Here is a 17,352-nt window from a genome sequence, read left to right on the forward strand (position 1 = left end):
AATATAAAAATAAATTAGAGATGCCACTAATATTCGGCAACTATTCGGTCACTTTGTCGAATAGACATTTGACTTGACTTACACCCACTTATGATGACAATTTGCACAATTAAAGGGTATCACAAACTACTATAGATATTTAATATTTATAATGTATTTTTGGGAATTTGTTATGAATTAAGTATTTTTCGAGTATTTGTTGCTTGAAAATGTTTTTTTGTCGTAGGTTAGACTTTCTAGGCTCTAACTACAGCTACTACAGTACTAATGAGCAACAATACTTAAATCTTAGCAAATATTGTCCTGTGTAGGCGACCAGTTTTCATAATGAATGCGACTCAATACATGTTTTGCCGAATATTCGGCGCTTCGGGCGAGAGTGTGACCGAATATTCGGTATTCGTCCAAAACCACTATTCGTGGCATCTCTAAAATATCCAGTATGAATGACAAGGGTTTGCCTATAAATGCAAAGTAAAACTAGGTAAAACGCTTAAAATGGCGCAACATATTTTTAGAGTCAGAACAAGATAAGCTGGCAGCGATATTGACAGCCCAGACAGTGCAAGTGTTATCTTAAACATCAAACTTCTATGAAATTATGACGTTTACTTGACACTTGCACAGGCTGGGCTATCAAAATCGCTGCCAACTTATCTTGGTCTGACTTTAGCAGCAAATTTGACAGCCAAAGTAAATGGCACTGTTCGGGTCCGGAACACGTTCACTGTCCGTGTCCCGTGTGCGGTAAACCTCTATTACAAGGCGTAAGGTTAATAATTAAGACTGGGACAGTTAACGTGTTACGTACGACATACAGTAATTACCACTTAATGTGCGATATTTTTTATTGTTAGTATTCCTTTATCTATGTATTTACGAATTCATTATTTGCAGTCAGAGGAGCATCATCAAGTAGCTCTACACGCTCAGGTAAAGGTAGCCCGATGGATTCATGTTCTATTACCGATCCTTTACTGTTTTTTTAGATTCTACTTATATTTATAACACTTAAGAGAAACTTAAGTTGCAGTTATTTTATTATTGAGCGTTTCTTTAAAAAAATGCCACATTCATCAATTTTGTATTTATTCATAAATTCTGTGTTTTCTACTCAGAATCACGACTATTGCGAGCTCTTTCTATTCCAATGGGATAAATAATTGTCCCAGAGCGATCTTTTTTTTTATACTACGTCGGTGGCAAACAAGCATACGGCCCGCCTGATGGTAAGCACAAAGTGAAAAAAAGGTATCATAAAAAAGTGGCTACTAAAAAAGGGACACTCACTTTGCATTGCATCGTAGCGCTACGCCGTAGCTAGCGCGTAGCAGTAGGAGTAGGACATATAAATGTTTCCCTCTGTACGAAGTTATCTCATAATAGTGCTTGGTATTATATGACGAGACATTTTAACTTCAAAACTTAGATAATAAATCTGAATTTCATTCGGTATCACTCGCAGTGAATCTCACGCGCATGAGTTGCAATGCAATAATCATACATACATACATACATACATACATACAAACAATTCATACAAAATACAAAATTTCGTTATCTGCCTCTCTATCGCGCGAATGTGCAAGGCAAATAATGACATCTAAGGATTCTAAGGCTAAATCCCTGAATATTTCAGCCGTTATTCCTCTGCAGTTTAAAAAAAACTTACTAAACTAAACTTTAGTTGTAATAGGCTATGTTAGAAACTAGTAGGTAAGTATTATTTCATGCTGTATAAAAGTTGTATTTAAGTGTATTTGTATACTATAAGCTTTACATTTAGGCTGTACAAAGTCTGTATAAGCGCTTATACAGTCCTTATAAGTAAAAAAATGGCCCCAAATTATACAGCTTATCGCCTTTTAGAAGCTGTAAAAGCAAAAAACAAGATGCATAATAGGTGTATTGAAGCTGTAATTCAGTGTAAAAGGAAACTTTTAAAACTAGAGATCTTATAAGTATGATTTAAGAACATGATATTTAAATAAATTTAAAAAAATAATTAGAATAGAATAAAAATCATTTTAGGAACTAACTGAAGTCAATTTATTTTAGCTGGTGATCATAACACGGATTTAGTTTATGCTATTATTATTATTTTTTATTTATTACAGCTAAATCACAATTACAGAATCTTTGATCAAAAAGTATCTTTAAACCACAATGGTTTGTCTAAATATTTTCAATGTTTCTTTAAATACATTTTCAAATATGTTTTTTTTCTTCCATTGTGAAATTTTAAAAACCTCCTACAAGATAATTGAAGAGCATGCAATGAATGGACTCATTGTCCGAAATCATAAAACTATTATAATTATACGAGTGAGAAATTACGTCAAAAAATTTATTTAAGCAACTCTGTCAGTAATACAGAAAACGCTCTACTAAAGCTATTTTTTTTTAAAGTTTTATAATAACCTTATAGACAGAAGATATACAACTACTTTACTTATAGGAATATAAAATTACGTCATAACAAATAGTTTTAAAACAGTGTTGACAGATACTTTTGTACAGCAAAAATTGCCAAGGGACACTACAATACAGCCTGTATACACAGCTTTAACAATAGAATTAGATAGTGTAGTGTCACACAACTTTATGTTGTGATAAAGCACCCCATGCTTACGCAGATCGCTCTATAATGATTTTATATAGAGCTATATAATTACTGTAAAATACCTTTTATACAGCTTAAACCTTTTCTGACACTATTATACGTCCCTTAAATTACTCTAAATTCTATATTAGCTGGTATATTGATGTTGCCGACACTTATAAGTTATGTTATGAGCTACTTGTGTTACCATACCTACACGAACATTTGTTATTTTGAAGCCATGAACAGCCGGCCATCGTCTGTGCGGATGTCATCTGGAGCTGGTGCTAATAAGAATGCCGTGAGAATCCGTAAGTGTAGTCTGCTTCTTTCCCGCACTGGGAACCTAGCCAAGATGACAGTCGTACATCGACAAACGTCAAAGGAAAAGAAAAATAAATGTATCAGGACTATCATGATGACAGATGCTACGAAAAGTCACGTGACTATTTTCATACATAATTTAAGTTTCCATTGACGTTTTCTACCAACCGTTGTCACAATGCTGGATTTAGAGGTCTGGAGGCCTTGGGCAATAAAGGAGTGGAGCCCCCCTGGCCCCAAATTATGTTCTAAATAAAATGGTAAACTTTCCGAAGTCTCTATTGTGGAGGCCCCGGGGCTGCCCGGGGCTGTAGCCCCGGTTACCCTCCCCTAAATCCGGCCCTGGGTTGTCATCTTGGCTATGCCCCAAGCATTAATATTATAAAGCATGCAATATTATATAGCATAAGTATTTATCTCTATGATAGATAATTTCGCAACAATTAAGGTCTGTCTCTCTAGATTTAAAAAAAATTTAGACTAATTTTATGGGGGTACGCTGGACGTTACTTTACTCTTTGAATGGACCTGATGCGAATTTCACTTTTTGATACCAATCAATAGACTAACGTTGTATCCTGTCTTCATCACGTCGATAACAGGGTCCATCAAACGCCCCAAAATTCTGATTTTAAAATTTCTCAAGTATCGTAAGTAATAATAAATATTGTTTTGTTCTGGTTAATAGCCTCACAGACCGACACTTCAAGGGAGTCCTCGAGTGTGAAACTTTCTCAGAACCTCGCGGTACAGCGGCCACCCTCAAACGTTGGTGAGAGTTTGACCTTTCAATTCAAGTAAAGCCTTATCGCCAGTGGCGTAGCAAGGCGTGGGCGAAGCGGCCCAGCCTCTTGCTACGTACTCGCAGTTCGGGGACTTGAAGGGCCCACATAAACCAATCCTTGGGAATACACATTGAAAGTTAAAGGCTTCGCAGATACCTGACGTAAAATTTAGATGTCTGGTTACGCTATATTAGGGATCATACCCATACTACGTAACCCATTATTGTACCTGCCCTTTTTGACCTCAATCAATTATAAATATTATTATTTTTTATTGTTAATTACGTGTTAGATAGAAGTAGCAAATTGCTTTGCCCTAGCCGGGTTCATGTACCATAGTAATAAGTCCTAGACATAATGCATTGTACATCACTGCAATAAACAAATAAACAATTTTTTTAGGTTCATCAAAAAAAAGTTACACGCCTTTATCGGACATCGAGAGCTCCTATTACATATTGAAACAAAAACCTGAGCACGAACTCCAGTCTGATGGTAATTATTTATTAGATTATTAATATACGTAGGAAGTTAAATACCGTTAATGGGGGTAAAAAGAACGGATCTCAAGTTCACGGGCAAAAAAAACATATTAAATATATCGTTAAGAATCTGATCGTGCGTGAAGGAAGCAGCTATAAGTTAGAGCGAGAAATAGATTTTTGACCGCACCAAGGTCACTGTCCGGTGCGATAATTTGTTACTGCTTTTACCCCCATTGACGGTACTATAGGAATGAAGTGCTGGTACAGTTAGCAGCGGAAAGGTTAATGGAACGAACGATGATAGATGGTAAGTACCGAATTTGTACCTATACAAGAATAAATGGAATTAAACACACAAAGAAAATAATGAATGGAAACAGAAAATCTAAATTTGTGTAAGTATATTTTTTGAGAATCTAGTCAAGGGTAAATTTTTGATGGGATAAGTGCGTTAAACAACAGATGGATACGCCGGTCGGAGCTTGTTTGACTTGCTTTCTAAGTGAACGTGGCCTAAAAGAGCTCAAAAACGTCGCTCTCATTAACAGTCGCCGTGGTCGAAATCGGCCAGGACAGTATGATTCGAGACTTGTATTAAAAAAAGATGCTCAATTGACACGAAACGGCAAGCCGTAGGAATCGACAAGATTGAAACGGAGATTGTAATGCACATTGTAGGTTAAATAAATCAAGCAATAATGTTATACATAACATATAATACGAGGGTTAATTGAAAAGCTCGCGGCCTGGCCAATTAAAAAAAAAATCCTTTTTTCTTTTTTCTGCCGCCATTTTGAACTGTTATTCAACTGTCTTCCCGCGAAATTTCAATTGGCGTCTATATTTAAAAGCAATTTTACGGCATATTTAAAGTTACGTGTCGGTAGATATCGTGAAAATGGAGAAATTAGAGCAGCGTGCTGTGATTAAAGACCTGCATAAAAAAGGATTGACACCAAAGCAAATTTATGATGATATGCAAAGTACATTAGGGCAATCCTGTCCATCATATACGATGGTGAAAAAATGGGCAGCTGAATTCAAGCGTGGACGAGATAGTATCGCAGATGACCCTCGTCCCGGGAGGCCAACAACGGTGACTAACACGGACAATGTGGCAATTATATGCGAAATGATAATGAAAGACCGGCGATTAAAGGTGCGGGAAATAGCTGACATCGTAGGCATCTCTTATGAAAGAACTCAATATATTATAGTCAACGAATTAGCTTTTTGCAAGGTGTCGGCGAGAAGGGTCCCGAGGCTTCTTTCAGTGGAACAAAAAACCGCTCGCCTGTGAGAACTTCGCTCACCTGTAGACTAATCTCAGGAAAACACTATATATGTTTAAACACTTTAATTACTATTACATAACACAATAAATAAATCTCAATACAAAAATCAGCCTCCGCTGACAATTATAATTTTTGTTCGACAGAGAACCGTCACATTCCATTCAAACATCCCTCAAGATTCAAACCAGCCAGTCTGTCAACAATTGTCCAATCCTCTTTGCTCTAACACTCCTCCTCAATTGTTTTCCCTCAGACATTCTATCCTCATCCAAACTCTCCTGGTTCCTTTCACTCTCACTAACGAAACAGCCTTCAACACACACCCATCTCTCTACGACAAAACTCATGCTTCTCTCTAACAACGGCTTTTGTCAAGACATCAGCAACCATTCGCTTCGTTTCTAAGTATGCCAGCGAAATTGCACCATTTTCGATTGCTTCTCTTATAAAATGGTAGCGAACATCAACATGCTTAGTCTGCTGATGTTGCACTGGGTTTTGTGCAATTGCCATAGCGGATTGGCTGTCCGTGTGTATTGTTATGGGAGACTCCTCCTTTCCCATAATTTCCATAAGGAACCTTTTAAGAAATATGGCTTCTTTGGCAGCTTCCGATAGGCTCATATATTCAGCCTCGGCTGTTGACAAAGCTATACTTCTTTGTTTTGTACTTTGCCATGAAATAGCTCCCTTTGCCATCGTGAAGACGTTGCCAGAATATGATCTTCTGTCAACTAAGTTTCCACCATGATCAGCATCGGCAAATCCTTGTATACATCCGTATGTCTCCTTGGAGTACTTGAGTCCCATGCTCTTTGTACCTTTAAGATACCTTAAGATTCTCTTAGTAGCAGTCCAGTGAACTTCCTCATAGCAGTTACAGAACTGACTCATAAAATTTACTGAGTGTGCTATGTCCGGTCTGGAACACACAGCTATATACATCAGTGATCCTATCAGCTCTCTGTAGGGTATACTTTTATCAGGTGTATATGGCTCTTGTGGTTTCTGGAAACGTTGGCCTGGAACTCCTGGTGTACTGACTGGTTTACGGTTCTCCATTTTAAACCTGCGAAGGACTTTGTCAATGTATTCCTCTTGATCAATTTGGATAAGTCCGTTTTCTTGTTTTATCCGCATTCCAAGAAACAGTTCGGCCTTTCCTAAATCCTTCATCTCAAACTTTGCTTTTAGTTCTTCTTTAACCTTTTTCATCTCATTCTCGTTGTTATAGAGTAACAAAATGTCATCTACATAAACAGCGAGGATTATCATGTCCTTATCTGTTTTTCTCATATAGACACACGATTCGTTCTTGCATCGTTTGAAGTTTAGGCTCTCCGGCTCAGTGTGTAACTTCAAGTTCCAAGATCGTGGTGCTTGCTTAAGTCCATATAGAGATTTCTGGATAAGACACACGTAGTCTTCCTTCCCTTTCTCCTCAAAGTGTGGTGGTTGACGCATGAAGACTCTCTCATTAAGACTTCCATTAAGAAACGCAGTTTTTACGTCCATGTGATCAATCTGTAGACCGATATTAGCTGCTAAGGCTAGGAGAAGTCTCATTGAACTGTGTCGCACTACCGGTGAGAAAGTCTCATCGTAATCTATGCCTTTTCTCTGGCTAAAGCCGCGTGCCACTAAGCGAGCTTTGTAACGAGTTTTATTCCCCGCCTCCTTTTTGATTCTAAATATCCATTTGGAATCAACAACGTTGCTTGCTTGTTCAGGCTTTACTAGAGTCCACGTTCCGTTTGTCTTCAGTGCGTCTAGCTCCTCCTTAATCGCGTCTCTCCACTGTTGAGCATCCTTCCTGGATAATGCCTCTTGCACTGTAAGCGGATCATCAAACTCTGATGTCGCTTGGTAGGTTATGTAATCAGGTAACTGAACAGGTTTTCTGTCCCTGAGTGGATATCTCCTTTCTTCCACTAAAGGTTCAACAGGAGTGTCTCTATTCTCTTCAGCTGGTAAAATATCTACTGGTGTATCTCTATTTTCTCCATCTGGTCTCTCTTCAGACGAAGCCCAGTTTTCTTCACCATCGGATATTTCAGTATGAGCATCATGATCTCCATCATTTGATTCCAGGTTCTCTACCTGAATTCTCTGCTCTTGCTGAACATTTTCTCTTGGATGTAGAGTTCCCCGTTGCTGAACATTATCGCTTTGCTTTGGAGCTACGTCTTGCTGTACATTCTCTTCTAGGTTGATAGTAACGTGCTGCTTCTTCTCAGGATCATAAGCCCTTGTGCCTCCTTCATATTTTTGGTTCTCAAAAAATATTACATCTCGGGCTCTATGCAGCTCTCCGTTTGAAGGATTTATCAGCCTGTACCCTTTTGACTCTTCGCAATATCCTACAAATACCAGCTCTCTGCTTTTCGGATCCCACTTGGTTCTCTTTTGATCTGGTATGTGCATATATGCCTTGCATCCAAAAACCTTAAGATGACTTAAGTCTGTCTTTCGTCCAGTCCACATCTCTTCTGGCGTCATCTTCTTTACAGCTATTGTGGGACTTCTATTTTTCAAGTATACAGCGGTATTGACTGCTTCAGCCCAAAAACTGACGGGAAGTCCTGCCTCTTGTAACATTGCTCTGCTCTTTTCGGCAATCGTGCGATTTGCACGTTCGGCTACACCATTTTGTTCAGGCGTGTATGTTATGGTGAGCTGGTGCCTAATGCCATGTTCTTTGAGAAAGGCATCTACTCTTTTATTTACATATTCAGTTCCATTGTCAGTTCTTATTACTTTCACCTTTTTTCCTGTTTGCCTCTCTGCTAAATTTATAAACTCTTTTATTTTTTCAAACGCTTCACTTTTGGCCTCAAGAAAATATACAAAAGTTTTTCGCGAGTAGTCGTCGATAAAAGTTATATAGTATCTATGACCTCCAATAGACTTACCACTCATTGGCCCGCTAATATCTGAATGAATTAGCTCGAGGAGCTCTCCAGCTCTCGTAGCCTGGTTACGTTTAAATGGTTGCCTAGTCTGCTTGCCCATCAAGCAGGCTACGCAGTCCATTTTGGAGTTAATAATGTTCTCGAAACTTACCCCTGTTGCCATTTTGTCTCTCAATAAAGTCAGGTTACGTACACTCAAGTGTGCCGTCCTTTTATGCCAAAGCTCCATCTCGCTTCCAATTGTAGACGCCAGTGCAACTGCCTCTGAGGAACATTTTAGTTTATAAATTCCCCTATCATGCTTCCCAGTTACACATGGGTTCCCTTTTATAGAACATTCATCAGCATTGTAAATTTCGCAACCCTTTTTATTAAAAACCACAACCTTATTTCTTGTGTTAACCATAGAGCTCACACTCAATAAATTTGAAGACAAATCTGGTACATACATCACATTGTTTATGCTAATATCAAGTGAATCATTCTCTATAATACCAAAACCTTCTCCAAAAACCTTACCTCCATTCGCGCAACTCACTTCTACCTTTTTGTCAAAGTTCACAAACTTATCCATCCAGTCCTTCCTGAAACTCATATGTCCTGACGCTCCCGAATCTATAATCCACTCGTCTTGATGAGTCTTCTCTCGATTCACACTAGTTAGTGCCGTCGCCATATGATTCCTCTTCGATTGACGTGGGTTGTGTGGACAGTCACAAGCTTTATGCGGTCCCTCGCAAATGAAACATTTTACTGTCTTCTTCTCTTTGTTCCTCTGAACAAGCTTCTTGTGATTGTTGTGATGCTTTGATGTAGTGAGCGCGGAGCTTGAGCTAGGCCTGCTACTTGGGCCTGCACTCATTCTGTTCTCATCCAGTTGCAGCAGTTTTGTTTTTACATAGTCCGAAGTTAAGGTTATGTTCGCGCTCTCCAGCGCCAATCTCATAGGCGCATATTCCTCTGGTAGGCCTTGTAGCATGAGTGCTGCTAGTAATTCGTCATCGATTTCTTTTCCTAAGTCTGCTAGTTGGTTGCTAACTTGCATCAGTTCAGTTATATATTCAGTTATTGAATTAAACATGCTCAGTTTTAGGCTCACTAGCCTTGACAACAGTCTACATCTGTTGTTGATACCCTTATCTTCGTAAGCTACTTTAAGATTATTCCACGTCTCGTACGCAGTAGTGGCTTTACGAACGTGTACCTTACACTGACTCTCAATCAGTAAGCAGATTTTAGTTCGCGCTCTCTGATCGTTTCTCTTTGCGGTAGCATCTGTTGTGTCAGCAACTTTCTCTATGTACTGCCACAAATCATCATGCATCAATACGCACTCCATGTCAAACTTCCAGGTATTCCAGTTATTGTTACCTTGCAATTTCTCTATGCTCGGGAGTTCCGATCCCGCATTCGACATGGTGGTACTCATTGTGTTATGTTACTCTAGCTAGTAGGATGTTATTGGTTGGTAGTTCTTACCGCCGTTCTCCTCTACATCCAACAAAATATTAATTCTCTGTGTTTTACACTAGTGTTGTACCTCGTTCATGACCTCGGTCGATCAGATTTTTGGAAATCGTACTTCCCATGACCTGTGAGAACTTCGCTCACCTGTAGACTAATCTCAGGAAAACACTATATATGTTTAAACACTTTAATTACTATTACATAACACAATAAATAAATCTCAATACAAAAATCAGCCTCCGCTGACAATTATAATTTTTGCTCGACAGAGAACCGTCACATTCCATTCAAACATCCCTCAAGATTCAAACCAGCCAGTCTGTCAACAATTGTCCAATCCTCTTTGCTCTAACATCGCCGTACTAATTCACGTGAATGTCTAGACCTGTATGAAGCCGATACTCAAGACTTTTTGGACAGATTTGTAACTATGGACGAGACGTGGGTCCACCACTTTACACCAGAGACCAAACAGCAATCGAAGCAGTGGGTTCGTCCTGGATCTCCGCCTCCCAAAAAAGCCAAAGCAATTTTGTCGGCCAATACAGTCATGGCATCTGTTTTCTGAGATGCAAAGGGAATAATAATGGTTGACTATCTCCAGAGAGGTAAAACTATAAATTCCGACTATTATTGCGAGTTATTACGCAGATTACGCGAGGCTCTGAAGATAAGTAGACCTGGAATGTTGACAAAGAAAGTTATCTTCCACCAGGACAATGCACGTGTTCACACGTCACTAAAATCGATGGCGGAGATTGCCAAATGTGGGTTTGAATTATTGCGCCACCCACCCTATTCACCCGATTTAGCACCATCGGACTTTCATCTGTTCCCCAATTTAAAAAAAACATATGGGTGGTATGAAATTTTCAAGCAACGCCGAGGTCCAAGCTGAGGTGGATGCCTATTTTGAAGGTCTCGAGGAAAGCTTCTTCAAAAGTGGTGTAATGGCTCTGGAATCCAGATGGAACAAGTGCATTCAACTCGACGGGGACTATGTAGAAAAATAAAAATAAATTAAAAAACCTCTGTTTTGTTTTTAATATTCAGGCCGCGAATTTTTTAATCCACCCAAACTTAGTTGGCTAAATAAATATCATTATAAAAAATTATCTCCCCCTATGGCTGTATAAGGGATAATCCCTTATTTTGTTTTGCAGATACCAGTGTACGTGAAGGTATTACCCAGACATCTGACAAAAGAGACAGAACAAGAGAAGCAATAATCCAAGCCCGGATCCGTTTTTTACGTCGAACTCAACAGTTTGAAGAAGAAAGTAAGACAAGTAAGTAGATGGACTTCAAAACTAGGACAGGTGTTTAGAGTTCCACAGGCCTTGCGACTAATTGACTATTCTTTTAAACGCATAATTGTCGATGTCTTTTGTTTAAACGCATTTACCGCTGAGCTACTACGGTCGTAACGCTACGTCGCGTCGTAGCCGATAACATGACTTTCCCGAAAATGCTTCGTAGAGGCAAAACGGCAATGTGTTGTGATACTCGTGATTAGCGCTGAATGGGTTAACCCTTTTCCAGGCCGCCCCAATCTACAAAGTTTTCCCAAAATATCCAAATATATTCCAATTAATCCAGGTTTGATGATTCATTTGAAGACAAGTAACATTTCCTGAAAGTGTAATCTAATTTGAACCTTAAATCGGAATGCTAAAGTTGAAATTCTAATGGCGCGTATGTGGTCGATAAATCGTACTATGCCTGGAAAAGGGTTAATAAGATCATCCTTTTAGTGTTGCCATCTACAACGTTGAGTAACGAAAACACTGTCTTTAATTTTAACATGTCTGTTGTAAAATCTTTATATATGTACTTATAGGCAATTTAACGTGAGAGTCAGAATGGCGGGTGTACCTAAATAAAAATAAATGAAAAGCATACCATATTTTTGTACCTAATTTGTACTATTTAGTACCTTCGTTAAAAAACATTGTACCTCACGGTACACAAAGTTATCATCAAAAAACAGTACACTGTACTTTATTACGCTATGTTCCCATGGTTATTGATAAATTCTATAAAAGCCAAATTCTTGTACCTTTTTTGTACCTTCATATTCAATTATAATATAAGCCATTTTATTTGTGGTTTCCGAGTTTTACTCATTTTATATTTTGCTTGCTATTACAATTTCGCAGGCGTTGTAATTTTTCAAGTTATCGATCCTGTCCTGGCGCCTAGCCTTTTTTAAGACATGATTTTTTGAGTTATTTGAACTTAACAGATTAAACATTAAAGGTACTAAATCCTGGCTTAATAAAAATAATTGTACCTTAGCGTTTTTTCTTAAAAATGAGATCGATAACTTGAAAAATTACAACGCCTGCAAAAGTGTAATAGCAAGCAAAATATAAATGAGTAAATCTTGGAAACCACAAATAAAATGGCTCATATAATTGAATATGAAGGTACAAAAATTTGGCTTTTCTAAATATGGAATTTACCAATAACCGCGGGAATATAGCGTAGGTAATAAAGTACACCCGCCATTCTGACTGTCAGGATGGCGGGTGTACTGTTTTTTGGTGATAACTTTAAGTACCGTGAGGTACATTTTTTTTTAAAGGAGGTACTAAATAGTACAAATTAGGTACAAAAATATGGTATGGTTTTCATTTAATTTTATTTAGGTACACCCGCCATTCTGACTCACAATTTAACACATTCGCTGCCAAAGTTTTCGTCACCCTACGTTCGTATTCGTAGCCGATCCCAGCGTTGTCCCGCTTTGTAGAGGAATGCGACTACAAACATGGTGGATTTCAAATTCCGGCGAAAAGTTATGTCTCGGTCTTTATAAAAATAAAAATCTAATAGGTTCTGAGTGTTGCAACTTTTTTTAAGAACTTTTATCGTAATGTTCCTTCAATTAACATCTCCAATAACTCAACAGTTTTTGTCAATTAAGTGTTTCTTGCGTGTAAAGTCATTCCCGTCTACCAGAAAAATCGGAACCTCTTTGTTTGCACTGAAAATTATCGTATACCTATCGTGCGTTTGCTATTTTCCTTTTAGTGATATCTTTTCCATATTGTTGTTTAACTCATGAAAAAATATTCCTTCACTGAAAAAGTACACTTTAATTATTTTTTTTAATTTTGTCACGACTATTCATCAACACCGTTATGATAATGTCAATATAAGAAGGATAAAACACTTATTATACACGGTGTAACACGCAGAACCCGAAAGATTTTCATCACGCACTTCTGAGGCCAAAAGAAGTAATGTTATGTGTTTAAGTAAATTTCGCAAAAATATTAATGTGTACATAAAATTAAAATGTAAATTTTATGGTAACTAGTTTTTGCAAAAGTCATTGTCACTTTTTGACATCTATCAATAAGGATATTTAGACTACGCCCCATAATGGCATCATCGTCATCAAAAAGTCGTTTTCCACTAAGCTACAATAAGATGTTTTTTTTTAATTTCTATTATGATTTGAATGCCAATTGCCAAAATACGCAGTAGATAAAAGAAGATGGGGATTTAAACTTATAATATAAATAAAATAAAATAATATGATTTAACATTGAAAAAACAAAAAAAAAACATAAATTGCCTATTTACGAATATAAAATACTTAAAAATTTTCAATACAAATATTTGTTAGATATTTATTTATATGAATATAATATATTTATTATAATTTTCTGAAAATAATTTATGTACCTAGTCTTATGTTCAAAAGCATGTTACTTGTAATGTTTGTTAAAGTTCGAAATCCTTACAAAAAAGTTTAGTTTTTTTATATCATATATATGTATACATATAAATTAGTTCACAAATCGTCATCACCATACATGCAGTATCATTACCGTCGCATGGTTGTCATCACCATCTTACGTTCTTATTTCCCGAAAGCGATAACTTCAAATTTAAGCCACTTGGATACTACAACTTCTTTAGTTAGCTTGAATCGTGATACATTACACATAAAATAGTACATTACGATACAAGTGCGAAAAATAGGAAATTCGAAACGAGTGGCGATAAATTAAAACACGACCGAAGGGAGTGTTTTAAATCGACACGAGTTGCGAATTACCTATTCGCACATGTATCGTACAACGTTTTACAGTACATATGGCCCTTTAAATGTTCGACACAGTAACGTAATATGCTACTTCTCGCACTAGTGCTATAAAGTAGCGCCATATGTACTGTAAAAAAATTGTAAGGTGAAATTCTTAGTGATGAAATCCATCCAAAAGAGAACCCGCCGGACGGATTCCCCAATGTTCCTGTTCCTTGCCAACTGATGATGTCTTCTATTTCAGACACTATTCCCCAAAAACCGGAGCCATTGCGTGAGGATTTGAGACAAATGATGATACGTCAATCAAAACAGAAGTTCCGGAGCAAACAGTACCAGTGTCAGTCAAGTAATCATCATGTGTACGATTTATTGTAATGATGCATCTAAATCTTGCCCCATTGGTGGGTCCGCACAGAAAGGACCCCTTCTCGAGGAAATTGCTAGCAAAGGAAGTCGATTTGTACAGCGAGCTGCTAATTTCCATTCATAAAATGGATATCTGGATATGCACTTTGCAGCAGAGAGAGCTGCCCCCTCCCCCTTGCATAGACTGATTGTATGCAGGGGGGTCACCTCTTTCTGCAGTTGACTGTACATCGAGAACATGTGCTTCGACTTCGACCTAGGCAAACTCATATACGGCCACGATGCCTGGCACATCTTTAAACCGCGTCTCGATATTGTGCGCAAACTGTCGAACATTGCCGCATGACGAACCATTTATTGTCGGTTTTTGGCCGCGCGGCAAAGGAGCGTTTCAGTATATATTTCAGTTAGCTCGCGCGGCCGCAGGCCTGGATAATGAAGTGTCGTACTTTAATTAAATTATACGGCTCTAAATAGTTTCTATGGAACAGTAAATGTTGTTATTATCGCAACAAATCATTAAGAAATGATGCATGGAATGATATTAGTGCAGCAAACGGCCTGCCTGTAAACTTGCCGGATCTTGGATCGCTTGCCGCGCGCGGCTACCGCTCTATAGTTCAAGATGGTGCCAAAAATGGCTCTCGCGAGCCAAAATACAGATTTGCCGCGGTCGAACAATGCTCGCGCGGCTGCTGCCGTGCGATATCGCTACACGCCTTATATAAAGGCTACAAAACCAGCTGCCTGCGCGGCAATTTCCACGCGAGGCAGCTCATTTTTTTGTGGACCTGCTTCATGAACCGCTCACACACTACACATCTGCTGCACATCATACTTTAAAGTACACACAAGGAGAGAGTGAGCGGTTCATTCGCCAGACCTAGGCACACCATTGTGCCAAAAAAGAGAATTTTAGATACTATCAGTATTATTTTGTATTTTAATAAAATGTCAACCAATTCATTAGTAAATACAGAAATATTGGATGTGTTTCAATATAGTTACTAAGGATAAAACATTAAAACCTCTCACATACTAATTAACTTGCTTATGTATTATAACAATGCAACTTACAATAGGCATATTTTAATCTCTTTGAATCAACTACCAGGACATTAATATATGCTGTAAAACCCTCTTAAGATTGTGAAGGGACCACACCAAAAACACTCCTTAATATGCGATTATTAGTGTAACTTGTAATATATTATATATGAATGCACAGGGAGCTAAGAGTTGATATGTGCAATTAACACATTCACTGCCGGGAACCCACCTGGTGGGCGCTCGTGAACTTTGTTCAGATGCCGGACAACCCGCTGGGCGGGTTGTTTTGTACGCAGCTATAGACCACTGGTTTCTGGGGTAGTACGCCGTTTTTTGTCTGGCAGTGAATGTGTTAACCTACTTTTTATGAGGTCTTTCGGCCCAGTGCCACAGTGAATGTGTTAAGTGGGAAAGCATATTAACCATGAAAAAAAGTTGTATGGACCAATGTAAATTGATGTATTATGTGGGAGATTGTACTAAACACATACTATCAAGTGGGTTTACTGTATTTTGGCTTAGTTTTCTTTAGTATTAGTTTTAACAAAACACTTTTACATCTAACTAAACTTTTTGTTTCAGAATTTGACAAAATAGAGGGTCTAAATTGGATCTCCTGGCCACAATAAACAATATTTTTTTAATAGAACTTCTGTATTCCATAAATTTATGTTGTAGTTACACAGTGGTGTCTAAGGTTAAAGTTTACAAGCATAATGTATCATTAAAACATTGTATTAAAAATGAGTTTATTTAGAACCTGAGCCTGCGCCCTTTGAATCTTTGTCCTTGTCATCCTTTTCATCCTTGTCTTTCTTGATGGTAGACATGGCATTCCGGATAGCCTCACTCTGCGGATCTACACCAGGTAGGTTCTCAAGAACACTTTGCAGGAAGGCAGGGTCATTCATGACTTCAGCATATTCTTCAGAGACATCCATGCTCTCTTCAGCTGCAGGGGCATCTTGTTGCATGCTCATCTGCATGGCCAAGGCTATTTGCTCCTCTTCTGACAATTCCATAGCCTCACGGCCCAAAGACATGGCCAGAGCCCGCTCCATGCCACTATCTTGTGTTTCCCCAGCTTTAGGAGCCTCACCTTCAGTGTTAGCCTGCTGGCGTCGGGACTCTTCCTCTTGACGCTGTCTCTGTTCCTCCATAGACACACGCAAAGCTAGAGCCAATTCTGGATCTTCATTAGGATCAACTCCAAATTCAAATGGAGACAATCCAGAACCTGATGGGCCAGCACCATCTCCACCAATCAATGGGCTGGAGATTAGGGCTTCAGAGAGAACCACACAATTACCAGCAGGAATGGAAACAAGGTGGCTGCCTCCTGTAGTATTGTCTTTGCCATTGAGGGTGTTGACAAAAGTTGTTAACAATGGATTATTCTCAGCATCTTCTCCAAATGACACAACATCACAGTTTACTTTCTCCTTCTTCAGCCTCTTTGCTAGTTTGACGAGCTCCTTCTCGTCGGTGTGGACCGGCGAGCCAACGAACACGACGATGCGCATTTTGTGGTTCTTGCCCTGACGGTGCTTGAGTGCCAAGTGGGCAATTCTGATTCCAGTCAGCAGGTTGATATCACCATTCGGTTGCACGCGGTGAAGCTTGGACAGGATGCGGCCAACATCGCTGGTCAGCGTGGCCAGCACTTCGACGTTAGCGAGTGTCAATAATCCTACATTATTCTCAGGATTCGATCTTGTTTTGGAATGACATACCAAATTTACGGCATCTTGTTGAGCCTGGAGGCGTGTTGGTAGGAAGTCTCCATTTCTCATGTAGTCACTGTTATCAACACATATCATAGTACTTTCGAGGACCATTTTTTCACCTTTTTTCGGATTATATTTACGAGAGATGGAAAGAGTCGGACACTCAACAATGAAATTTGCTGTATAATCATAGACAACGATATATATTTTTTAATAATGTAAAATGACACTTGACTGACATTTAAGATATAGTTTAAAACGCGGAAGTATGTCATT

At 38.5% G+C, this 17,352-nt stretch overlaps 2 protein-coding genes across 2 annotated transcripts in view; one reads left to right on the forward strand and one right to left on the reverse strand.

Moving 5' to 3' along the window:
- Positions 1 to 16,113, forward strand: part of LOC133522239 (zinc phosphodiesterase ELAC protein 2) — a 53,156-nt gene extending 37,043 nt beyond the window's left edge. The window contains 7 exon segments of the mRNA XM_061857506.1: positions 898 to 933; positions 2,842 to 2,913; positions 3,615 to 3,698; positions 4,114 to 4,206; positions 11,034 to 11,159; positions 14,175 to 14,279; positions 15,932 to 16,113. Of these exon segments, the coding sequence (XP_061713490.1) occupies positions 898 to 933; positions 2,842 to 2,913; positions 3,615 to 3,698; positions 4,114 to 4,206; positions 11,034 to 11,159; positions 14,175 to 14,279; positions 15,932 to 15,978 (563 nt within the window). The 3' untranslated portion in view covers positions 15,979 to 16,113.
- LOC133522242 (26S proteasome non-ATPase regulatory subunit 4) lies at positions 15,336 to 17,284 on the reverse strand. Its single transcript, XM_061857510.1, has one exon. The coding sequence runs from the start codon at positions 17,185 to 17,187 to the stop codon at positions 16,099 to 16,101; it is 1,089 nt and encodes a 362-aa protein (XP_061713494.1). The 5' UTR covers positions 17,188 to 17,284; the 3' UTR covers positions 15,336 to 16,098.
- Positions 17,285 to 17,352: the final 68 nt, after the last annotated feature.

This window comes from Cydia pomonella, chromosome 10 (assembly GCF_033807575.1).
Source record: "Cydia pomonella isolate Wapato2018A chromosome 10, ilCydPomo1, whole genome shotgun sequence".
Taxonomy (NCBI): domain Eukaryota; kingdom Metazoa; phylum Arthropoda; class Insecta; order Lepidoptera; family Tortricidae; genus Cydia; species Cydia pomonella.